The following is a 26,158-nucleotide window of genomic DNA, read 5'->3' as shown; positions in this document are numbered from 1 at the left end:
TAGGTTTTTAGTTTATCACATTCCTCATGGAAACGGTCATCACTTGATGTTATTCTTCTATAGCGTTTAGCCTGGCTGTAGGGGATGCCGACCTTGCACTTTTTTGGATGACACGAAGAGTATTCTATGTATTGGTGGCAATTTGTTGATTTTTCAAAAACGCTTGTTTCCAAACAACCCTTTAAGTCTTTTTCGATATGGACATCCAAGAATGAAACACATGTTTTAGAGACATTATTTGTAAATTTAATATTTTTGTGGACTTTGTTGATATCGTGAAGAAAAGCCGTTAATTCATCTTCAGAATGTTCCCATATGAAGAAAATGTCATCAAGAAAACGCAACCATAGTAACGGTTTTTTGGAACAGTTTTTAAGAAAATCTTGTTCAAACTTTCCCATAAACAAAGATGCAAAGCACGGTGCCATTTTCGTGCCCATAGCTGTTCCTAAAATCTGTAGGTAGTTTGCATCGTTGAATTAAAAATTGTTCTTTGTTAATACAAGTTTGATTAAGTTTGAGATGTCCTCAATATATCCAAGAGAGTTAGACTTGTCTTGTTCAAGGAAGGATCTGCATGCTGCTATACCATCATCATGTGGAATGTTAGTATAAAGAGAGCTGACGTCAAGTGTCACTAAAAATGCATCTTTTTTTAAAACGGATAAAGATCGTAATTTCTTGATGAAGTCTGTAGTGTCCTTTACAAAAGATGGCAAATTTTCCATGTGAGATTTTAAGACGCTGTCAACATATGAAGATATATTTTCTGTTAATGATTTGCATCCCGATACTATAGGTCGGCCCGGGTATCCGAGCGGTAAAGCATTGTTGAAATCTTTGTGAATCTTCGGCAGGACGTAGAAAGCAGGCACTCTATTGTTAGTGCACGGGAGTAATTTGCTTTTAATTTTTTCACTGATGTTATTGATTTTTGACACTTCATGTATAATTTCCTTAGAGAACTGTTCTTGTGGGTTGTTCGAAAGTTTACAATAATGTATATCATTTTCAAGTTGTCTGTCTACTTCATTTATATAATCTGTCCGATTCATTATGACAATAGTGGCACTCTTGTCTGCCTTTTTTACTATGATATTTTTATCTTCCCGGAGATCTTTTAATGCCGAAATTTCTTCAGGTGATATATTTGACTGATATTTATATTTTTTGGTTTAAATATACATACAACCTGATGAAGGCCGAATGGCCGAAACGTTGTTTCATAAATAAATAATTTGTGTTGAAGTTGGACTTCTTTAATTATCACCATAAGTAATATTTATTGAAATATAAACAATATACAATGAATATATAAAAATAATGTACTGAATGCAGCCATGCAGACTGCTATCCAGGACACAAACTCAAGCACATAATCCAACATTTCCATATATACCAACTTATTTCTTGCAACGCAAATGATTTAACTTCTTTCTTGCAACGAAAATGTTTTAAATCCACTCAGTCCATACAGGGAATGGAGAGCAAACCCATAATTTTATAAGTTATCGCACATTCTATGTAAAGTACTTCGGATTAAGTATACGACCATTCGAACGAGAACATAACCTTCTACACTTACACTCATGTACGACTAGAGAAATAAAACCTTGAACAAAAATCAGAGCTGGTAGGCTAGAAAATCATTCATCGCAGGTTTCGCGGCATTTTTGGTCCAAAATTACGCCCTTGACCAATAACCCAACAATCCTCCTTAGATCTCAAAATAAATTTTGAGTCACTTTTGGGGATGTGACAGAATCAAGCCATACTGCAGTCAATGGGAAGACCTTATTTATAAACTCTATAACAACAAAAAGATTGCAGCACGCTGAATGGACCCCGTATTACCCGATGACGAGGGTTAATAAGTTTACCCCCATGATTGTAACCGATCTATCGAATGCCGTTATGACTTTGTTTAATATGTAAGCGTTTGATGAGACGGATATTTATTTCAGAATATATTTTTTATTATAGTATGTTAATGAAAACGTGCTGCCAATATGACACAAGAACAGGTTGATAAGTCAAAGACAGTTGACAAGCGACGTACTAAAGACCTTCCTCCAACAAAGGTTTCAATTTATTAATAAATGTCAAATGTGAACTTGTCTTACTCAGTTACTGTCTCGTTCTTAGTTTTGTTTTTATCACTGTTTATATCATGTCAACGTCAAATAGCTTGGACAGTAAAGTAAGTCCATTCACTCCCTTGATATTGTTTAAAAAGCAATCATATGACATTTCAATAAAGTGCTAAGAGTTTTACTTGAACTTATATCATTATCAACATGAAATATGAGTCTAAAATAATAGATGTGTTATACAGGATTTTTCCAACCCATAACATCTAAACTGGTTTATGCAAAAACAAGTTTTTTAAAAAAAATATTGAAATTGTACTTTAAGAAGTATTTTTGGTTTATAAAGATAAAAAATGTTTATATTCATATTTATGCCCCCACAAAGTGGCGGCATATAGGGTTGCCCTTGTCCGTACGTACGTCTGTCTGTCTGTACGTACGTACGTCCCGAAGATTGTTTCCGATCTAATTCTTGAAAACCGTTTGTCCAATCCTCACCAAACTTTAAACACATGTTTGTGACCATAATATCTTGATCAAGTTCGATAGTCATGGAAATCGCTTTAGTCATTTAGGAGTTACGGCCCTTTTTTGCCAAAAATACTTCAAAAATATATGTTTCCAATCTAATTCTTGAAAAGTATGTGTCCAATCCTCACCAAACTTTACATACATGATTGTGACCATAATATCTTGATCAAGTTCGATAGCCATGGAAATCGCTTTTGTCTTTTAGGAGTTACGGCCCTTTATTTGCAAAAAAAGACTTGAAAAATACGTCCCGAAGATTGTTTCCGATCTAATTCTTGAAAACTGTTTGTCCAATCCTCACCAAACTTTTAACACATGTTTGTGACCATAATACCTTGATCAAGTTCGATAGCCATGGAAATCTCTTTAATCATTTAGGAGTTAGGGCCCTTTATTTCCCAACAATACTTAAAAAATATCTTATCCGATCTAATTTTTGAAAAGGATTTGCCCTTGTGCAGATTATCCTGAATAATCATTATGGCTTATTTTCTGTGACAAAAAATCGAAGTGGGGGCATCTGTGTCCTATGGACACATTTCTAGTTTATCTTGTAAGTGCAAACATATTTAGCACAAAACAAGCATTAGATGCATTAAAACACAGGATTTACCTTTCCAATAGAACGAAACTTGACTGACACAGACAACATTAATGCCAAGCATAACAACTCAACCATCTCAGGCAAGCTTCAAGATAGACCTCGTCAATACAATCATAACTACTGCCATTTCCACAGATAGTATGATATCCATTTCTCTGCTTCAGCTTCAGAGCAATTATGATATCCATTTCTCTGCTTCAGCTTCAGAGCAATTATGGTGTTTAAGATTGTTCCATCATAAATAAACCTGGTTTAAAGTAATGTTTTTACTTGTTACTTTTAAGGTTGTGATCCGGCGCCTTCCACCTAGTCTTACTGGAGATCAACTACTGGAACAGCTTTCTCCATTGCCAAATTATGATTTCTTCTACTTCATGAAAGCAGACTTCAGGTATTAACAGCTTGTTATTTACAGCTGATTATAAAATGTGTTCTGTCACAGGTTTTTATGCTCCCACAAAAAAATGGGAGTGCAGGGGTTTCAATAAGCGGACGTAGACGTATTATACGTCCGGAAAATTGCCAAAAACGTCTCAGAATTTTACCCCGGGCGTTTTGAAAATTCCTTGTAATAGCCATGTACGCCTCTTTAAATTTGATTGGACGTTTTCATATGCTGCTCCATTGACTGCTTAAAATAAGCCGTACTGCCCTTTCATCTTCCCATATGCCTTGTACGTGTCATATGACAGCTTATTGTGCGTAAGGAGCAGACGACCTGTGTATTCATAAAAGGCCATCTTCTGATCCGATAATTAGGAAGAGCCAACTAGAGAAACATCGCCAGGAGGCGGAGCCATTGAATGTCAGCCAATCAGAATATACATTGAGAACTCGTTCATTCAGATGAAAGTTCGTAAAATTTTATAGAAAATGCGAAGGGATGGTGAAAAATGTTGTCAAGCACTATTAAACCTTTTAAAATAATTGATAATTGTATTGTACAGACGAAACTCCCTATTTTAAATATTGTTCATTTGAAGCAGACGGTCACTGCCAATTTGTTGACATAGGAAAGCTGGCGCTAATACAATCAAAAACATCAACTTATCAGTAAATGTTTTGAAAGTGTATTTGTAAAATATTCATGATAAACATTTTTTTGTAACGTCCAAAATATTGTGATGCTTTATGTCGCGTTTACCTATCATGTCTATGATCATGTCCAAATTCGCTGAACCGCCATTTTGTCGGAACGATTTTCGGAGGTATTTTATCAATGTTCTATGCTGTATAAGTGTTTTTTAAGCAAGGGCAGTGATTTTTATTGTCATTTTATTCTAAAACATCAACATATTAAGCATAACTTTACCAAAGACAATTAAATAACAGCCAGGCTGAATGTAACATTCGTACCCAATCCCGATCGTACCAACTAAAATTCTTCCCCTACATATTTTTTTTAGTGTGTATTTATGCCAGTATGATTGTTTCAGATGCTTATCTGTCTGGTTTTTTTTAATTATTTTACATGATTTTTAGTAGAAAAATGAGACATTGCACTAAAGAAGACTCCAGACAAGTACAGTCATACTACTACAGACAAGAAGACAAATCTTAATTTTGATATTTAAACACACCCTTCTAAATATTGTGAAAAAGCAACAACATTTTGTACAAGTCTGAAAATCATGGAAAATAATTTAAATTGAGTATGAAAACAAAACATTCTATGAGGAAACCCCACAAAACCCCCCTTGTGACAGGGGTGGACCCCTCCCACCCCCACCATGCTCCCCTTATGGTTGAATATAAACAACAAACATAAATACAAACATTTTGAATTGTGCATCTAACGCGCTACTTTAACTACAAATTCTATGAAAATTCCTAAAAATTCCTGAAAATCAGACATGGAATTTAAAAAAAATCCTGATTTGGGGTCTTATTAAAACCTCTGGGGGTGGATATAGGTTTGCCCTTGTCAGTCCATGCATGCATCCGCCCATTTGTCCATCCATCTGTGATTTCGTATTTATTATGCGAACTTGTGTCATTCAAAACTCCAAAAGTATATAACCTAGAGTCATCACACCTTGGGGCAATGTAAAGTTGGGAACCTAAGTTTTTTTTCCACCACATGTAGTAAAACCAGAGTTATGGCTCTTGAATTTGTAAAAAATGGCATTTCTGGGCTTGTGTCGCTCAAAACTCCAAAACTATTATTACCTAGAGTCATGAAACATTGGTGTCATGAAGTTGTGCACCTGGGCTTTCGTTTCACCCTGCACTTAGTAAAACCAGATTTACCGTATCACCCTTGAATCTGCAAAAATTGTCATTTCTGTACTTGCGTCACTCAAAACTCAGAGACTATTTCACCAAAAGTCACTAAACCTTGGCGGAATGTTATTTATTGAAGTTGTGCATCTTGGGTTTCATTTCCAACTGCTCTTTAAAAGTTTGCGGAACACATAATTTTGATGCACATTTATAGAGAAAGGAGAAAATAATGGCCCTTCCTTTTGTGACAAGATCGGCATATTGGGGCATCTGTTTCCTGTGGACTCATTTCTAGTTTGGCCTAGAAATGGAGCCTTACTTGAGATTTAAATTCCACAATTACACTGAAGAGAAAATTAAGTGTTAATTACATAATATATTTGTCATAAAAAAACCTATGTAGAGCCCAAATCATGTCATTGTGGCAAAACATATATACTCCAAAAAAAGTTATATACAACAGAGGGGATTGTTCAACTCAAACTCTGTTGACTTTTTCAGTTTGGGCCCAAATGCATTCTCAAGAGCCTACATAAACTTCATCAACTATGAAGACATTGCAGTGTTCAGGGACAAGTTTGATGATTATGTGTTTTTGGATGCTAAAGGTATGTTAACATTTTCTGGGGCATACCTGAATCATTTTAAATTGTATGGCTGTAAAAATGAATTGAGTGAGTGGTGGATATGTGAAAGTCTTTTATTAGTTAGGTCTTTAAGTATATTATATGTGTAAATTTTGAGTGATAAATCTTTATATACTTAACTAAATAATGCATTTATGGAAAATATTAATAACTGATAACAAGATTGTACCTGTGTGTTTAATGGCTGAAAGCGCAAAAATATTAAATGACTGGTGAGTGCTAAAAGATTTACATTACTCAACTATCGTCTCATACCATGTTTTATGCATATTTCTTTCAAATTAAACTCGATATTCTTCACAAGTACCATTCTTTTCGACATTTATTTATTCGTTTTGGAATTAAACAAAATTGATTTGTACAACACGGATATACTTGAGTAATGCAATGTAAAGCCCTTCATGTTAGATTTTATTAAGATTTCAGTTAAAAATTGCAGCATGACAGTATACAATATACATAGTTCTCAAACCTCTGACCAACTGCTTAGTCCGGTAAAATTTGATTGGTATGGTTTTGAAAAATTGTCATTATGGTAGAAAAAGACGAAGAAGAGAAAATGCTATTAAAAATAATATTAGTCTGGTATAAAGTGGCGATCTATTAAATTGAATTGCCATATATATGTCTGTTGAAGTTCATTGATGTACGTCCAATGCTGCTAAAAAGGGCATATACATTTTAAATAAGGACTGCTTATCAGGAAGTTGGCTATTTATTCTAACGTCTTATCTGGCCACTTAACTATGTGCTTAAGGATAAAAACTAAACAGATAATATTCTGATATTGATAGTTATATGAATTAAAGTTAAGATTTAAAATTAAAAAGCCAAAAGTTTACTTAACATAATTCACATTTACAGGACCGTAAAAACACTTTTGGGGCTTAAACATTGAATTCCAGTGCCATGTGCCAAAATGGCCTGTACTGTTTTTAATGTTTAACTTTCCAAAATGTTTGGACCATCAGATATATTCCATCAGAGTTGATTATGCTGAAAGCCCACCTGGCCTTTGTTCCTTAGCACTTTCATGCAGACAGGCAGCGTTTGGCTTTTAATTGTAACAACACTACGCATTAATATGGAATTTGGTAAAAAAAAATCTGATCAAACCCTGGCCGATTTTTTTACCAGTGATGAAATTGTGAGCTTGTGGTATTTAAACCACTGTTTACTTATTCTAACATAAAACTTAAATCATTTATTTTACAGGAAATGAGTTCCCAGCCATTGTCGAGTTTTCCTCCTTCCAAAAGGTCCCAAAGAAAAAAGCAAGAAAACCAGATTCGAAAAAAGGCACCATTGAACAGGGTATATAATTGAGGCATTTATAATGATAGTGAAATTTGTTATTTCAGAAATGGAAAATTAAACTGGATTGCCTTAAAAAGAAAGAGAACAAGATTTTCAGCCACATACTGTTGTTGGCTTGTTGACTACACGGTTTGGAAAACTAGCAATAATTTCTTCTTTAATCCAACATTTTGTTTTAAATAAAGTTGTTCTGATTGGCTACAAGTTTTGCTACTGATTTGGTGAAGAAAATTAGTTGTTTTGAAACTGTGAAAGGAGATTATAATTTCATCACCTTTTATGGTAGATAACAGCTTTTTAGACTCTTGTGAAAAGGTGATTTGTATGAGGTGTGATTGTTCTCACCAGATGGAGATTACCAGAGGTTCCTGGAGAATCTGCAGAATCCACCGGCAGAGGAGGTCGTCTCCCTGGAAACGTATCTGGAACAGCTGGAGAATAAAGAGAGGGAAGCCAAAGGTAACCAACGGAATTGATGGTGCCATTTAGTTTAAACATTATATATATTACAATGATTGTGGAGAAAACTATGATAGTTTATACTAAGTCACTCTCGTTGGCACAATGTTGCTCGAGAGTGTGGTCTTGTGTTGTGGGGGAAACCGTGAAAACCCACTTGTCTGGCTTGGTGACCACTAACCAAACTCACATGCGCCCAGGCCGGGAATCGAACCCGGGTCGCCTTGGTGAGAAGCGAGTGCGCTAAGCACTGCGCTAACTGGACAAAGATGGTGCCATTTTTGTGAGGGATTTTCGTAGTATTTTGAAAATGTCTTAGTCTTTAACTTTTGTCAAGTTACAGGTAGCTCTCAGACTTAAAAGTCAATGACTCAATACACATGAACAGGTAGCTAATGATACTAAGTTTGAAACAAGATATATAGAGGATATTATGATATGTTCCTTTCCATATTACGTCAAAATTGATGTGTTAACGCATAGCAGCTGAGGCAGATGCATGCTTATACAAAATCAAATACATTTGTGTACCGTAAAAAGTATTGTTCAATATTCAATTGTGCTTCATACATTTCATGATCTAATTAAATATAGGTATTACTCTTGTTGTCTGTGGAAATGGCAGTTTCATCAAAACCTTATGCAGACAACAACTGAAATATCTATTATCAAATCATGATGAAACTTGGTGACAGTGTGTGTTGGCATAATGCATCTGTCAATTTCAATTGAAGGGTAAATTGCATCAATAACTAAGAGTTGTGCCCTTTATTAACGCTGCACTCTCACAGATTGAACGTTTTGACAACTTTAATTTTTTGTATTTGAATGATCCAATTTTTGCGAAAATCCATGGAAACCAGTTATATAAGACTGCTGAAAAAAAATGCAGATTTTTAAATTTAAGTTCAAAAATTGATGTTTTATGCATTTTAAGCTCGACTATTCGAAGAATATGGAGAGCTACACTACTCACCCAAGCATCGGCGTTGGCGTCATACCTTGGTAAAGGTTTTGCATGCAAGCACACATAGGTTAATAACTCAGCAACTACTTGAGGTATTGCATTGAGACTTTATACAATGGTACTCAACCATCCAACCTACTTAATTAACCAAGTTATATAACTATAGTTTGCATTTAATGTAAATAATAGACCTTTATTATTCGATTTAGAAATCCTGATTAAGGTTTTGCATGTAAGCACACATAGGTTAATATCTCAGCAACTACTTGAGGTATTGCATTGAGACTTTATACAATGGTACTCAACCATCCAACCTATTTAATTAACCAAGTTTGCACATGTCGGTCGGTAGGTCAGTCGGTCCGTCGGTAGACCAAAGCTTGTCCGAGCGATAACTCAACAATTCCTGGAAGTATGGTCATCAAACTTGACATGAAGGTTGGGCCTGACCAGAAGATGACCCCTAAAGATTTAAGGGCTCATCGGGTCAAAGGTCAAGGTCACAGTGACCTTTAATGGTAAAACAATTTTAAAGCTTTTTCGAGTGATAACTCAACAATGCCTAGACCTATGGTCATCAAACTTGATATGGAAGTTGGGCCTGACCAGTAGATGACCCGTATTGTTTTTGAGGGTCATCGGGCCAAAGGTCAAGGTCACAGTGACCTTGAATTGTAAAAGGTTTTCTGTGTGATAACTCGACAATGCCTGCACCCATGGCCCTCATACTTGACATGGAGGTTTGGCCTGACCATTAGATGACCCTTATTGTTTTTGGTGGTCATCGGGCCAAAGGTCAAGGTCACAGTGATCTTGGATGGTAAAAGGTTGTCCGAGTGATTACTTGACAATGCTTGCACCCATGGCCCTCATACTTGACATGGAGGTTTGGCCTGACCAGTAGATGACCCCTTTTGATTTAGGGGGTCATCGGGCCAAAGGTCAAGGTCGTATTGACCTTGAATGGTAAATGGTTGTCCGAGTGATAACTCGACAATGCCTGCACCCATAGCCTTCATACTTGACATGGAGGTTTGGCCTGACCAGTAGATGACCCCTATAGTTTTTGGGGGTCATCAGGCCAAAGGTCAAGGTCTTAGTGACCTTGAATGGTAAAGGTTCAACCACCCAACGTAATTGAATAACCAAGTTAGATAACTGTATTTTGCAAATAATGGCCCTTTATTATTAGACTTAAAAATTCTGGTTAAAATTTTGCATGTAACCACATTTATGTTAATATCCCAACACATCATGTATTGCATTGAAATCTAATCTAACAGTGATCCATGCATGTTTCGCCAAAACTTTTCAATCCTTAGAGTGAAAAGCGGCGGAATAGTCGAGCACGCTGTTTCTATGACAGTTCTTGTTATTAAACCGTTAGTAAGGGTTGTGAGATCCAGAAATACATTTCTTCTAAATTTCATTGAACCCAAAAATAAGCTGGGATGTTAATCATTGAAATAATTCACTGTATATGGGGTCCATGTCATACTAAATGCTACAGCATTCTTAAATTCAATTTTAAGCTGGGCTCCCATTAAGAATTTGAAAATGAAAGTATGAACTTCCTGTCAATCACTTTTGGAAGTTTTTCACTGAAATGTGGAAGTTAAAGTCTCCAGAACACAATATCTTTTCCCACCATTTTTCAACTAGAATGTTTACTATCAAGTATTTTGCAATTTTAACTTGCCAATTTTAAAGACTTATATAAGAATAATTCATTTTACTTAAAGACTGATCGAAACTGTGACCATAAAATTAAAATTGACACAAGGTTTTGATATTTTGAACTTCCAAGCTTTCTACTTTTTCTCCAAAATATGAAAGTTTTTGTATTTCCAAGGAATCAAACTTGGAAGTTTAAACCTATTTCTAGGCAGTAATATACTTCCAAACTTCCTTTAATGAAAGACCAATATTGATTACCACTCCTGCTCTTGAAATTAACACCGCCAACTTGAAATTAAGATGACCAAAGACTCTTCTATTTTATCTTTTTTATTCCCATAATATTTTTTATTTACTCTAATGCGTTCCTATTTACAGCCACAAAGGGTGGACCGAGGATCTCCACACCACTGATCGAGTACATCAAGAGAAGGAAGGAGGAAAAGAGAAACTCCATTCTGGTGAGACACATTTGCTTCTTGGGTCACAGTCAATGAATCAATTCAGGTAGTTAGACAATGAAAACAGCTTCTGCGATGTGAACAATTTTAAGTTTTGAAACTGTTTGAAACTTAATTCATCCTAAGTACCATTATCAAAACACATAAGTTAAGTGTGAACACTTACGTTATTGCATTTGGATACCAGTGAAATAATTACATCATATTTGCCACTCACCGCAGACTTCATTTGTAGTGTGGAACATGTATATGATATTGGGGGTACTTATGCAGATATAGCTATGTTTGAGTGCCGTGGGATAGGATTTTCGACTCTCTTTGGATTTTAAGCCTCCTGGTGACCCTGATTTTATAAATGAAGCACCTTGGTCCAAGGTTGCTTAAACAGCCTTGGTGAAGGCCCTAATTTTTTTTTATTCTATATCTTAAATTTAATTAATATCTTAGATTGATCTTCTGGGAAGTTGAGTCTTAAGTAAGTGTTTCCAGTGACTGTTGAAAAGAAATCAGTTGACGAGAAAATGAATTGAATCACTAAATGGAATGCCTAAAGTCATTAAAATTAAACTTTTCCATGAACATGCCAGAATTCTTACATTAGTTCTATCAAAAGGTTGCTATAAAGAATCCACAATTTAGGCAAGGCCAGACAGCATTTTACAGTGCTGGATGCTTCAATCACTGTTTAGAAGAAGGTTTATCATGATATTGGGCCAAGACCTGGCCCCAATTTCTCCAAACTTCTTAAGTCCCTTATAACAGGATTAAGCTAAGCTCACTATTTTTGTATTTCAATAATTTGCGTAATATTTACTTCTTTTAGATTTTTTGTGCTTTAGATAGGAATTATCACTATGATAATCACAACAAACCATTTTTCATTGATCAAAATCCAATTTAGGTATGTACTTTGCCTTATTGAAATAAGCTACTTAAGCCAGTTAAGCTTAAGAAGTTTCGAGAAATTGGGGCCTGGACTGATTAACATGAAGCTCTATTTAATCAGGGTGGAATCTGTTCATTATGATGAAACATGGTAAATTTTCTGCTGCTGTAGGACATTTATATTGGTTAATATGTACCTTGTATTGCTATTTAATTTTTTTTTAAACAATTATGATGAGGTTCTTTAATATAATCCTCACATATTTCACTGTTTTTAGTTATGATGATGGAATTATAAAAATGTAAATGCATGATACCATACGGAATACAAGAAGCCAAATTGTTTTAATCCTTTGTGTTCGCAATATGAAAGAAATCATCCTAAACACTGACTAATCAATACCACAAAGTTAAGAGATTTTAAAGCAATTTGACATTTAAGTAAAATGCTGGGATTAATTTCAACTCCTATATATTAAGTATAGGTTTGTGTTTATTAATGAACATTTATTCGCATAAATTAAGTCAGGTTCGAAATTATGTTTTGTCTACCAGCCCGATCTCCGTTTAAATCAGAAGAACTACCTGATTATAATCAAGAATGACTGAAAAAATGCTGCCATCCTATTGCACAAAATATAATTTCAAGCACTATTAACAGTACTATAATGGTCATAATTTCTTTCATAGAATAAATATGTGAACTGCCTCAGCAAGTTAAGCCAAATCTAATTGCAAATGATTTCATTTCAATGGGGAAGAATAAAATTATGTAAAGATCACCTTTCAATGTTTTTTAATGATGATAAACATGTATTTCTGTTTTTATTCCTGTTACTTTGTACACTAACATCTTTAACTTACCAAAGTGCTAGTAGAAAGATGATGTTAAATATCCTTCTTTTTATGATGTAAAGAATCATTTAATAGTATCACTGTTTCTGAGAAAATAAGAATCTTTCACTCACAGAAAGCTCGAGAGGAGAGAAGAAAACGTGACTTGGAGCGAAAACAGGCACGTGAAGATGAGAGACGAAAGCGTAAGGAGAAAGAAAGAGAGGTTGATCGGGAGAAAGATCGACGGGACCGGGATAAAAATCGGGAGAGTAGGGAAAACAGAGATCGGGATCGGGACACAAGGGATCGGGATGGTAGAGATAGGGATACAGATCGGGATGGGAAATATCGGGATAGGGCAAAAGATAAAGAAAGAGATGGCAAGGACAAGGAGAGAGATGTCCCTGTGAAGGTACACGTAAGTGACGATTGCATGGATGTTGATAGCGATCATGAGGAAGACGCAGTTACCATGTTTCTCAGGTCCATGTGATGCATGCTGTTCATTTTTGAAATTCAGATTTGGTTGTATTGTTTTTGGTTTTTATGTGTTTCGGATTTCATGTTGATGTTTGGAAATATATTGAAATTTATGATATGTTCTCGTTAAATATAAATTGAAAGTTTATTGTTATTATTTGACTACACTGAAAACAAATGAATATTCAAGTGAACAGCTTTAAAAAGCTTAAACATTATTGTGGTGTATGAACATTTTTTTTCTTCACTAATTTTTGTTTTCAGTAGAACATCTATTTTTTTGTCGTTTTTCAAAAATCTAAAAGTAAATATGATTCTAAGAGTAAAATATAATCATATTTTAAAGCTGGTCATTGCATTCTTTGTTGGAACTTACTGTTTTCACTTTTCCAACTTCAGCTGTTAATTGTTTATTGTTTCATTTCTTAAAGCTTCTGAAACATAGTGACAGAGAGGGGACAAATGAGAGAGAAGCAGGCAGTAAAACTTCAGACAGAGTTAGTAAAGACTCAAATGACACTAAAAAGGACAGGGAATCTTGTGAACGAGAGAGTAAAGATTCAAGTAAAGGTCCAGCTAAAGATGATAAGTCTAAACTAAGGTTCTCAAAAGAGAATCGGGAAAAAATAAAAGAGCAGCGAGAGGTTAAAGATAGAGATAGAGGGAAACCTCCATCTAGTAAGGTAAATGTACATCTTGTTTCGATCAGTAAGATGCTGTTTCGATTGGTAAGATGTTGTTTTGGTCACTTAGATTGGAAGATATTTTTACAGATTCCTTTCCAGTTTGAATTTGCTTAAACTTTATAATGTAAATCCTTTTCTTGATAAGGGCCAATGTGCTTGGAGTTTTAAATAAAGCGATAAATTCACAAAATTGTGAATTTACCTTAGTATATTTCATACAAAGTAACATATAACAGACTCACTGTACAATCATAGGTTTGAAGATTTTTAAAGAGTTCTTTGTGTTTTTTTTAGGATTGTTAATGTTGGGTCCAATTTTAATAGAATACTTTTTAAGGTTGTGAATGGGGCTGAATCCTGGCCCCATTTTCAAGGCTTCAACCATTCACCTTTTACCAGCACATTATATTTCAATTTCTGCTTTTTCATTGAAAAATGGGCATTTGTGGAGCATCCATCTCTTCCATCGATACTCTTGTTTAAAGTTAAGGTATGCCTCTGATTAACTGAGAAAGGCAAACTTGTGTTGGTATGTATAGGAATACGCTGTGGTGTCTTGGTTAGTTTTTTTGGGGAGGGTTAGAGCTGAACACAGTTTCTTAATAACAACAAGATGCTTCAGCCCATGAAACCTCATACTTTGTAGGCAGGTCATGACCCACAGATGACCCCTATTTGGAAATCAAAGGTCAAGGTCACAGACAGTGACCTTGGTATAATATTAATATTAATTACAAATTTGGCAAGCTACATTAGATGTTATGATGAGCATCACACTTAAAAAGGTCAAGGTCACATTTTGTGGTATATTTTAAACAAAATTTAAGTATCTCAGCCATGCTATTTTGACTGATTGACTGCCATAATTGCGGCAGATTGATAGAGCAGTTAAGATAAATGGGATTTTAATCTAATTCATCCAACATAATTTTGAATATGCCAATGGCTATCAATCCATCATAGCCAAATCAGGGGGATTTTGTCACGTTATGTTATAGCCCTTGTTTTTAGCTCGACTATTCGAAGAATAAGGAGAGCTATACTACTCACCCTGGCGTTGGTGTTGGCATCACACCTTGGTTAAGGTTTTGCATGTAAGCACCTTTAAGTCATTATCTCAGTAAATACATCAGTTATTGCATTGAAACTTTGGATATGTATTCCCAACTATCTTACATACTAAATTAATAAAGTTAGATAACAATTATTTGAATATAATGCAAATAATAGGCCTTTTTTATTTGACCTAGAAATTCTGGTTAAGGTTTTGCGTGTAAGCACACATAGGTTAATATCTCAGCAACTACTTGAGGTATTGCATTGATACTTGATACAATGGTACTCAACCATCCAACCTACTAAATTAACCAAGTTACATAACTCTAGTTTGCATTTAATGCAAATAATTGCCCTTTATTATTCGACTTAGAAATTCTGGTTAAGGTTTTGCGTGTAAGCACACGTAGGTTAATATCTCAGCAATTACTTGATGGATTGCATTGATACTTTATACAATGGTACTCAACCATCTACTTATATAACCAAGTAAGATAACTCCAGTTTGCATTAAATTAAAATAATGGCCCTTTTTTTATTCGACATAGAAATTATGGTTAAGGTTAGAAATTCTGGTTAAGGTTTTGCATGTAACCACTTTTAAGTCAATACCTCAGCGTCATGTATTGCATTGAAAACTTACACACAGGCTCCCCCATCTATTTAACCTTCTTATTTAATCAAGTAAGATAACTCTATCTTTTATAATATATAATTTTTGCCCCTTTATTATGCGACTTAGAAATTCTGGTTAAGGTCTTGCATGTTAGCACACATAGGATAATATCTCAGCAACTATTTGATGTATTGCATTGAGACTTTATACAATGGTATTCAACCACCCAACTTAATTGAATAACCAAGTTAGATAACTATATTTTGCAAATAATGGCCCTTTATTATTAGACTTAGAAATTCTCGTTAATATTTCACATGGAACCACATTTATGTATATATCTCAGCACACCATGTATTGCATTGAAATCTAATCTAACAGTGATCCATGCATGTTTCGCCAAAACTTTTCAATCCTTATATTGAAAAGCGCGGAATAGTCGAGCACGCTGTCTCTGTGACAGCTCTTGTTGATTGAGCAAGTAGGATTGAAAATCCATGTCATTTAAATATTAACAGATTCAAGATTCAAAATATTTATTAAAGTGACTGAAACATACATATACAATCTTCTCCTTACATGATATTATAAGGTAAACATACATGAAATCTATGTGAAAAAAATAGATTACAAATTTGTTTAATGCCAGTCTGACCAAGATTCATAATGTACCTTAGGATGGTGAATGTCCGAGGCCAACTTAAACACTTTTGTTTTAAACTTTTAATTACAAGTAATTTCAATTAGTTGAAAACTCAATATCTCAACAAATTTTATTATTATCACGCAGGTTGACCGACCCCGGTCTGCACGTGATGATCGTGATGACCGACGAGATGACCGCAGAGATGACCGACGGGACCGCAGTGACCGCCGCCCCAAGTCTTACCGTGAGGAGAGGGAAATGAGGAGACAGAACAGGGACACCGACTACAGGTCTGTGGTTGAAACCTTTTAGCTCTGTATTGGTTAAAGGATGGTTTTTAGTACCTGGCATTAGATTTCTTGAAGTCTTGACTCTTCAGGATCGTGATCTATCCATCCAACACACCTTTCCTTAACCTTTGCCTTTTTTAGCAGTGTGTAAGGTTAAGACCACAGTATGAGTTCTTGACTTTGTGGAAGAATAGCATTTACATGTACAACATTGTGGCACACATTTAATACAAATATTTCACTTAAACTTTATAAATGGGCACAGGTTTTTGCTTGACATCTTTTATGGAGAAATGATACTAGAGTAATGGCCCTTGACTAGTTCCATATGGACTACAATTTTTTGTTTCCTATTTATTCACATAAGTATTTGAGCCAGGGGTATGAAACCTCAAAGGTTTATTTTTAAGCATCAGCAATTATGCACCCAATGCTTGACATTTAATGAAGATTTATGGCCTTTCACTGAGTAAAAAATGGACTATCAAATTCAATGTTCGTTTGTTCGTTTTTGTATGTATTTTATTGTTTGAGATGATCACCTTCTTTCACATAATGAAAAAAAGTTTCTTTGTAAATTTATTTGGCATTTTCTGTGTTTCTTTCAGGGATGACAGGCCAAGGTCTGGAGCTAGCCGTAGAGATGAAAAACCATACAAAGATGATTCAAGGTTAGATTGATTAAGAATTACTGAGATTTGGACAAGTTATTCACTGCTTTGATGTTACAGTTATGCATTTTTTTTTTAAATAAATGTAGTATCACACTAGCAGCTGTCAGATCTGGAATATGAATATTAGAGCTGGATTATAAACCTGTAAGGGAAGATTTCTAAGTAGAAAAGAATGAAAGGTAATGCCCGAATCCCTAACCCTACTGGTTCATGATAGTTTGCAGCTCTTGAAAGTTTAAAATATTTACAGGGACAGGAACAGAAATAACAATAACAGCAGCACCCCTGTTCGTGAGTCACCAAAAATCACATACAGAAGAGGAAGTGATGTAGACAGGAAGCCAGAAAAGGATGATGGGAAAACAGTGGATTCTGGGAAAAAAGAAGACAAGGGAGACCAATCTAAACCTGCAGAGGAAGAGGGGGATACTGTTGAAGTTAAGAAGGAAGAGAAACTGGTCAAAGTGGATAGAGAAAGAACAAAGGTATTTTATTTACTGTGGTTCATGGGCTTTGTCTCTTTATATTCTGTAGTTTGAATGCAAGATTGTTGATATGCTGAAGAAGAAAAGAAAACAAAAAATCAAAATTTATATTGCATGATTTATGAAACTCATAATGTTTCAATTATTAGCTGGAGATGATTTAATTTTCTTTTCTTTGGCAATGCAGTGCATTTAATACACTTATAGAAATTACTTTCTTAGCTCAAAGTCGTGTGTCACCAAAGTGTCAGATGGTGCATGTGGTATTCAAATAGAGGTCCAAAATCATTTTAGTCTGGAGTTCTTTTTTTCTAGATTTCTTTCATTTATTTCTTTCCATCCATTTTCTTAATCAGTGCATTCATAGAAACATCATAGACAAAAGGTCTAGAACAGAGATAAAAAAGATGCCATTTTTCTCTGATTTATTTCTTTAATTGAACACTTTGCTACATGAGAAATGTGTGTTTGATGGATATCAACCAATATCACGCCTCCAACATGAATGACGCAATGCCATTGGTCCAGAACTGGTCACGCGGTGACCCCATATTTTTCCATATTACCAAATTTATGTCGTACCAAAATGGTGTCTATTTTCCGAATCTGATGAATGAATGAATGAAACTTTTAAAGATGTTAACAGGTTGTCGATGTGATATATATATGATACATGGTTAGTAGGTGACCCGATATGGGATATACAGGGCGCAGGAAACAATATTTGGATTCGAGCTTTGCTCTCACCGGATATGGTTTCCTTTGCCCCGTATATCCCATATCGGGTCACCTTCTAACCCCGTAACTTATATTATCATACCTGTAGATGTAATATTCTCATTAAAATTTGATGGAATTTTTATCTGTTATTGAACTGACTCAGTAGCCCTTTATTAAAATTCCGTTTTTTTAAACAATAACTGCCTCGAAATTAGTGTTTTTTTTGCTTTACTTCATGAAAATATATATCTTGAGTTTAGGGCAATGGTGTAAAATATGCTTGGTAGCTTAGGGACATTTTTTTTTAATTCCAGTCAAAACAGCAAAGCAAGTCGCGAATGCTTTCCACAACATTTGGGTACATTATGTTTTAAATAATCAATACTGAATTACTTTATGTTTTTAATTGGAATCAACACAAATGGTCAACAACAACTAAAAATCAGAAAATCAGATTCTTTTTTTAAAAAGGGTAAAAAAACAAAAAAGACTCAAGGGTCAAGGGCTTTTGCTAGGGTTGGGTTGCCCTAAACACATGTATTTTTCTAGGCCTTAATAAAGTTCATGTAGCCTCACATAACCATTGTACTTTACTAAATAGTTATTGGATAACATGGTCTTTACCAATTGAATGAATAAAAATGTTGTGTTGAAAACTATCCCAAACACATTCCTCAAGACTTTATATACCGAATGCACTATTTTCTACACTGTTAACTAATAACCACAACACCAAATCTACTTGGATTATGAAAGTTGCCAATGCCCTGTAGTCTGTAACATGTTTACTATTGTTTTAAAAAATTATTAATAACCACAACGAAATTTTAAACAAATTCAATTATTCAAAGGGCTTTTGAATAATTGAATTTGTTCAAAAATTTGTTGTGGTTGAAATATTGTGTTCTATTTAGAGAAGATAATTATTTTTAGTTTGGTTTGAGTGTTGAATGTTGTTTATTACTGTCTGTTGTGTATGTACATGTAGCCCATTGACCAATCAGAAGAGAGTAAAAAAGACGAGGACCAATCAGGAAGCGGAGAGGAAAAACGGAGAAAACGAAAGGTAGATGGCAAGCTACATGTGCTTATCCTTTTGCCCTTCACTGAATAATACCGTAAATGACTGGGTATAAGACGATAGAGGGTATTAGACGCAGACAAAAAAATCCGTAAAAACTCTGAGAAAAAAACGTTTAATCTATGTTTTGGGTTAAAGGACGCATAAAAAATATGTCAAAAACGTCTGTCAATTTCGGCCACCATGTTTGTTGACAGTGACGAAAAATATTTTTATCGTGAAAATGGCAATGGTTATCTTTAAAACCATACAATGATAATGCAAAATGTGTTTCATTTTAATTCGTTTTATGTTCGGAAATGCACTTAAAAGAACTGATTGTGACCATTTGATTCTGGATAGCACTGAAAGGTGCCTTTTATGAAAATATGTAAGATTTCTTTTTGACAGTATATCGTAAATGATAACCTGTCGAGAATGAAGTTAAGTTATGCATAAACCTTATATTGCACGGGTTTGTTCTCAAAATGTCAACACCAACAGAAAAGAATAAAGTTCGCGTAAATGTGTGAAAAAAACAAGACCATTATCGCATCAATTTGTAGTATTGGTATGTTAAACAGAACAAAAGGCAATGCGAGTTTTATACACCTTATTATACAACTGACAAAAATATTTTGACTGTGCGAAACTTTGCTTTTTATATGCATGTTTAATTATTGTTCAATTCTATTTATTATTCAAAATAATATTGAATAACTTTAATCGAAAAAAAATTTTGTTTAAATTATTAACGTCTTGCGATATACCGTATCCCGATCTTAAACTGCCGTTTAAACCCGTATATACTCGATCAATATGACGCGAGTAACATCCCTTTCTACATAAAACTAAACAAACTCTCTGCATGAAATCAACCTCAGAAAAAAAGTTCAAAAAATTGTTACTGGGTATTATATGCAGGCATTTTTTTACATCAAATTCTGAGGGAAAAAAGTGCATCTAATACCCAGTCATTTATGGTAATGTCTTCAATCGTCAAAGTCACGCTTCTGGGCCCAGCTTCAATAAGAGATCTTAATCGCAAACCTTATGCTGCTTAGAGTGACACTCTTATTCAAAATCAATGCATACACATGTATAACAAACATAAACTTTGACTGATAAACCTTCAACTACTCACTAAATAATGCATCTATGGAAAATATCAATTTTTGATAACAAGTTTATAACTATGTATTTAACAGCTGAAAACACAAAATTATTAAATCATTGGTGAGTGCTAAAAGATTTACTGTGATCTACTATTGTCTCATAAGGTAGAAATTTCGTGTTTTCTGCACCTTTCTTTCAAATAAAACGCAGTATCCTTCATAAGAACCTTTGCTTTCGAGATTTATTAATCCTTTTTGGTAAATTAAAAAAATTGTATTAAATATGGTAAATCTTATTTGGGAGTTATAGTGCATCTTTGAGAGTGCTCATGTTCAATCATAAGGTTACGGGCAGAATCTAGGCGATAAATGTTCTTACGACCTTTTTATTGAAATGCAGCTTATGACCAAAATGGAGTGACACCTAGAAAGTTTCTTAAAGGCCTAGTTTAATGAATGTTTGGCATGATTATCCCCAGCTGTGCATCTCCCGCTAATTGCACTGGTGTTACAGTAGGCGCCATTTTCCTGTGTATTCGTTTATTGGCTCAGGGTCATTTAGGGTCCATTTCTATAATAAAACTTTCAAAACTGCACAGCGGGATACTCAGATCGGAGATCTGATAAGACAAATAGGCAATAAGATTAAGATCAATTAACAGAGGTTGTGTACAAATATACGGTTTTGGGCGGGGGGCACTTATAGAAGGCTTAAACTAGGCCTTTAAAACTTACAAAATACGAACTGTATTGAAACAAGCACCTGTTCTCTTACATGACTTCTCGGGTAAAGAAATTGTGACAAGCATGGCGATATAAAATTCTGATTTCAGCAAGCTGGGCAAACAATTTCCCTGTCCAGAACTTGTTGGCTTGCATTAATAGATCGCTTTAATTGTCGAGAGTTCTTTTTTTGGCTGATCCCTTTGTAGTTCATTTATGTTTCATTTTTCGAGTATCGTCATAATCCTTAGTGGCTTCAAAAATTGCAAAAACTTAAGCTTTGGCCATATCTCAGAAGCTGTTCACCGTATTCAAATGAAACTTGGTCAACATGTTGCAAGACACCATATGCACTAAATAAAATGGCCAATAACTTTGCCTCTAATAATAGTCCAGTTGTGCCCCTTTTTTGACCGGAAATAAACATACAAGTGTTGATGTTCAATCTGCAACGCCTTGTTAGTAAAATCATCATTAGTTGATCAATCAATTACTTTCAAGAAGGAATTACTTTTTCAGGTACATTTTGTACAAAGTGCAAATCAGCAGCCATATAACTGATATAAGCTTAATAATAATCATGTGCTGCCAAAAATGTGATGCTTTAGAAATTTGTCCAAATCCAATTGTCCTTTTTATAGTAGTCCATTAAAGGGGCTGAACTCTGTGTGATGAAATAGGGAAAACAAATTTTGTTGAAAACATCATCTTGATAGCGATGTATACAATAGTTTACAATTAATTTATTGTTCGCAGTTTTTTCGTATTTTTCCATTAAAAAAGAATACTAGGTATGTCTACCTAGTAGAATTCATTCCTTATGCGTGATTGGCTGGTCGATGTTATCACGTGATATTACCAAGTTAGTTATATAGTTTAAATATTCCAACTGTTTAGAGTGAGACTGCATTTTTGGCGACACCTGTTCAAACCCGGTTTCCGACCTGATTTTTTTTTTACATTTTGGTATTTTTTTTTACAATTATGATATCAAAGAGTAAAGCATTTTGATAAATAACTGTCCTGAGATTCGTTACAGAAAAAAACTTTTTTTGGTGCCAATCTGGCCTCAATTTCTCGAAACTTCTTAAGTCCCTTATAACAGGATTAAGCTAAACTCACTATTTTTGGTTTTCAATAATTTGGATAATATTTACTTCTTTAAGAGTTTTTATACTTTAGAAAGGAATTATCTATATGTTAGTTAAATTAAACCATTTTTCATTTATCAAAATTCCATTCAAGTATGTATTTTGAGTAATTGAAATAAGCTACTTAAGCCTGTTAAGCTTAAGAAGTTTCGAGAAATTGGGGCCTGTTGTACAGTCCCTTAAAGAGTCAAGACCATCAACTCAGCAACCATATAATAATGTTCCATTCACCTGTGTATGAAAAACACTTTGAATAGTCCATTTCTGTCACTGTGTTAGCTTTGTATGGCATACATTTTGTATTCATTGTTGTGTTTTGTGGATATGAGTATTGTGTTTGTCTTGTCATGCTTTATGAAGTTACTTATACTTTCACATTTCAACTGCTTTCATTCATTGAAGATGTTTCCATCCTTGTAGTAACTTAACATCTCTAAATTCTATAATGTAATATTTTTAACATTAATAACTTCTTTTGCTGATATCCCGCAGCCAATTTTACTAACCAATTAATTCTTTGGTTCCCACTACAAGTCAAAGCATTCCAATGCGCAAACTAGTTTTAAAGCTGCACTCTCAGAGATTGAACGTTTTGACAACTTTTATATTTTTTGTTTAGGAACGAGCCATTTTTTTGCCATGGAAACCAGTAAAATAAGACTGCTGACCAAAAATAGATTGCAGATTTTTATATGTAAATTCAAAAATTGATGTTTTATGCATTTTTCTTTAACTGTTAATAACCGTTTAGGCCATAAAACATTAATTTTCGAACGGAAATATGAAAATCTACCATCTGATTTTTTGTCAGCAATCTTATATCATTGGTTTGCAGATATTTACGCAAAAATTTGCTCTTTCCAAGTCAAAAAATAAAAAAGTTGTAAAAATGGTAAATCTGTGAGAGTGCAGCTTTAAGATAAACTGTGCACAACTTATCAAAGCTTTATACAATCAGCTGCAGGTTTACTACTTCTCTGTTCTCTGAAGTTTACCCAGTGCCATTAAACTGGGTTTATGTTTAAACTTTTTGCTACTCAGCTTGTTTCTGCAGTTTTTCACATAAGTATTCATAACGTTCCATATCTTTTTCGACATTCTTGATCAGTCAAGGCATTTTTCTAGACAAGGAAAAACGTGTTGAAATTACCTTAAGGACTTTATACTTTTATGCTGTAAAAAGAATACTTTTTAACTTCAGGAGAGACCTGAGCGTGCCATCTATGATCCCCGAAGAGCATTAGAGAGGCGACAAGGATCTAAAAGAGATGAACCAAGTCCCCGAAGTAGCCCTCGGGATGGTAGGAGTAGCCCTCGGGATGGTAGAAACAGCCCTCGGGATGGTAGAAGTAGTCCAAGGGAGGGTAGTCAGGCTAAGGATGAGCCAAAATCTGGTGGCTCTAAGGAAGGTAGCCAGGCAAAGGATGAGCCAAAATCTGGTGGATCTAAAGAGGGTAGCCAGGCTAAGGACGAGCGAAAATTAGGTGGATCTAAGGAGGGTAGCCAGGCTAAGGATGAGCCCAAATCAGGTGGATCTAAGGAGGATAGCCAGGCTAAGGATGAGCCAACATCTGATGGCTCTAAGGAAGGTAGCCAGGCTAAGGATGAGCCAAAATCTGGTGGCTATGAAGATGGTAGCCATACTAAGGATGAACCATCATCTAATGGTTCTAAGGAGGGCAGCCATTCTAAGGATGAACCAAATTTCAATAGGTCTAGAGAAGGTAGCCAATCCAAGGATGAGCCACAATCTGGCAGCTCTAAGGAGGGTAGCCTGCCTGCAGATTCAGCTGAGAAAGAGAGTCATTCTAAAGATGAATTAGAAGCTATTGTGTCAATGGAAAATAGACAGGTGAAAGTAGGTTCTAACTCTAATGAGACAAAGGAAGAATGCCATTCTAAGGAGGAACTAAAAGCTGGTGTGGCTAAAGATGGCAATGAGTCAAAAGATGTGGCAAATAAAGATAACCAATCTAAAGATAAGCCAGAAACCAGTGTTTCTAAGGAGAGTAGCCAGTTTAAAGAAGAGCCAGAAACCAGTGTTTCTAAGGAGAGTAGCCAGTTTAAAGAAGAGCCAGAAACCAGTGTTCCTAAGGAGAGTAGCCAGTTGAAAGATGAGCCCGAAACCAGTGTTTCTAAGGAGAGTAGCCAGTTGAAAGAACAAAAAACAAAAACATCCGAGGAAGGTAACAACAAACTCAACAAGGAAATGGAAGGGGACCAGTCTAGAGACTGTAAAGAGTTTGAGAAAAGTAACCAGTCTAAAGAAAAGGCTGAAAGCGAAGGTCGTGAACAAAAGGGAAATGAAAAGGGTAGCATATCTCCTGGTGGTGATGAGAACAACACAGATGATGGAACACCAGTGTAAAAGTCATTGTAAAGGAATGGTGGTGACTTCTAGTGCAAAAGAAAAAAATGGTCCTGATTTAAATAACATCTTAAAATGCAAGATTAAGCTTGTTTTAGTGAATGTTCTGTTTTATGTTGAATTGATTTGTTGATCAAACTTCATGTAAGTATTTGTTCCTGTCTTCTTTATTCTTTTGTTTGCATTCTAACATGTGCTTAAATGATAAACGTTGTAATCCACTTCATCAGTATATCCTTCATTCAATGTTGATGAAGCATTTTTTGCAGTATCTTTGTTTATAATATTTGTTGATTCTAAGGTAAATTAAATCTTTGAAAAAAACATTTTAGTTACTCCATTTATAATGAATTTAAAAGCAACTTAACATGTTTAATACTAGAAAATAACAGTAAAAACAAGTAACAAAATCAAGATGTGTGTCCATAAAGCTATGATCCTGTATGGTTTACACATTTATTCATCATTTAAACTGCTGTACCACACGAAATTTTTCAAACATATTAAGCCCCTTATAACAGTATTAGGCTTACTTTGTTATAGTTAGATGACATGAATTAAAATCTTAATGATTAAGAATGGGCAGAGTGACACATTGTCAAACACAAAATCTGAAGCAGGGAGTGTGTATCGGGTGAGTGGCTGTGGGCGGACCTATCGAAACACCTTCGAAAATAAAAGTTCTTAATGATTGCCTATCTGAATAAAGGCTATAAATGTATGCTCTTTCTTGAGATTTGGTATAATTTGTGGAATATTAATGAAAAAAAATAAATATTTAGCATTGTTGTTTTTCAAACCATCAAACTTGGCGAAAAAAACGAGGATATCCGTTAATTTGCATGTTACGGACAAAATTTACTAACGCATTCTCTTGACCGTGTAAAACCCATACAAACGCATTTTCTTGACCGAGTAAAACCCATACTAACGATTTCTCTTGACCGAGTAAAACCCATACTAACGATTTCTCTTGACCGAGTAAAACCCATACAAACGCATTCTCCTGACCGAGTGAAACCCATACAAACGCATTCTCCTGACCGAGTGAAACCCATACAAACGCATTCTCCTGACCGAGTAAAACCCATACTAACGATTTCTCTTGACCGAGTGAAACCCATACAAACGCATTCTCCTGACCGAGTGAAACCCATACAAACGCATTCTCCTGACCGAGTAAAACCCAGACAAACGCATTCTCTTGACCGTATAAAACCCATACTAACGCATTCTCTTGACCGTGTAAATCCCATACAAACGCATTCTCTTGACCGAGTAAAACCCAGACAAACGCATTCTCTTGACCGAGTAAAACCCATACTAACGCATTTTCTTGACCGTGTAAAACCCATACTAACGCATTCTCTTGACCGAGTAAAACCCATAC

The 26,158-nt window shown here is 34.9% G+C and overlaps 1 protein-coding gene across 3 annotated transcripts; it reads left to right on the top strand.

Annotated features, from left to right (window-relative positions):
• Nucleotides 1-1,946: 1,946 nt before the first annotated feature.
• Nucleotides 1,947-25,441, top strand: LOC128220322 (zinc finger CCCH domain-containing protein 13-like). 3 transcript variants are annotated; one of them, XM_052928682.1, is made up of 13 exons: nt 1,947-2,081; nt 3,510-3,616; nt 5,950-6,056; nt 7,311-7,409; nt 7,761-7,871; nt 10,894-10,976; nt 12,832-13,116; nt 13,610-13,861; nt 16,327-16,472; nt 17,081-17,143; nt 17,397-17,631; nt 19,340-19,417; nt 23,602-25,440. In XM_052928682.1, the coding sequence occupies exons 1-13, from the start codon at nt 2,010-2,012 to the stop codon at nt 24,766-24,768; spliced, it is 2,805 nt and encodes a 934-aa protein (XP_052784642.1). In that variant the 5' UTR covers nt 1,947-2,009; the 3' UTR covers nt 24,769-25,440. The 3 variants fall into 3 exon arrangements, with proteins under 3 accessions (XP_052784642.1, XP_052784643.1, XP_052784644.1); XM_052928683.1 differs by having other exon boundaries at nt 12,832-13,110; nt 23,602-25,439; XM_052928684.1 differs by lacking the exon at nt 19,340-19,417 and having other exon boundaries at nt 23,602-25,441.
• The last annotated feature ends 717 nt before the right edge of the window (nt 25,442-26,158 follow it).

Source organism: Mya arenaria, chromosome 15, assembly GCF_026914265.1.
Source record: "Mya arenaria isolate MELC-2E11 chromosome 15, ASM2691426v1".
NCBI lineage: Eukaryota > Metazoa > Mollusca > Bivalvia > Myida > Myidae > Mya > Mya arenaria.
The sequence above is the reverse complement of the archived record's forward strand: the minus strand, read 5'-3'. Positions and strand labels throughout refer to the sequence as shown.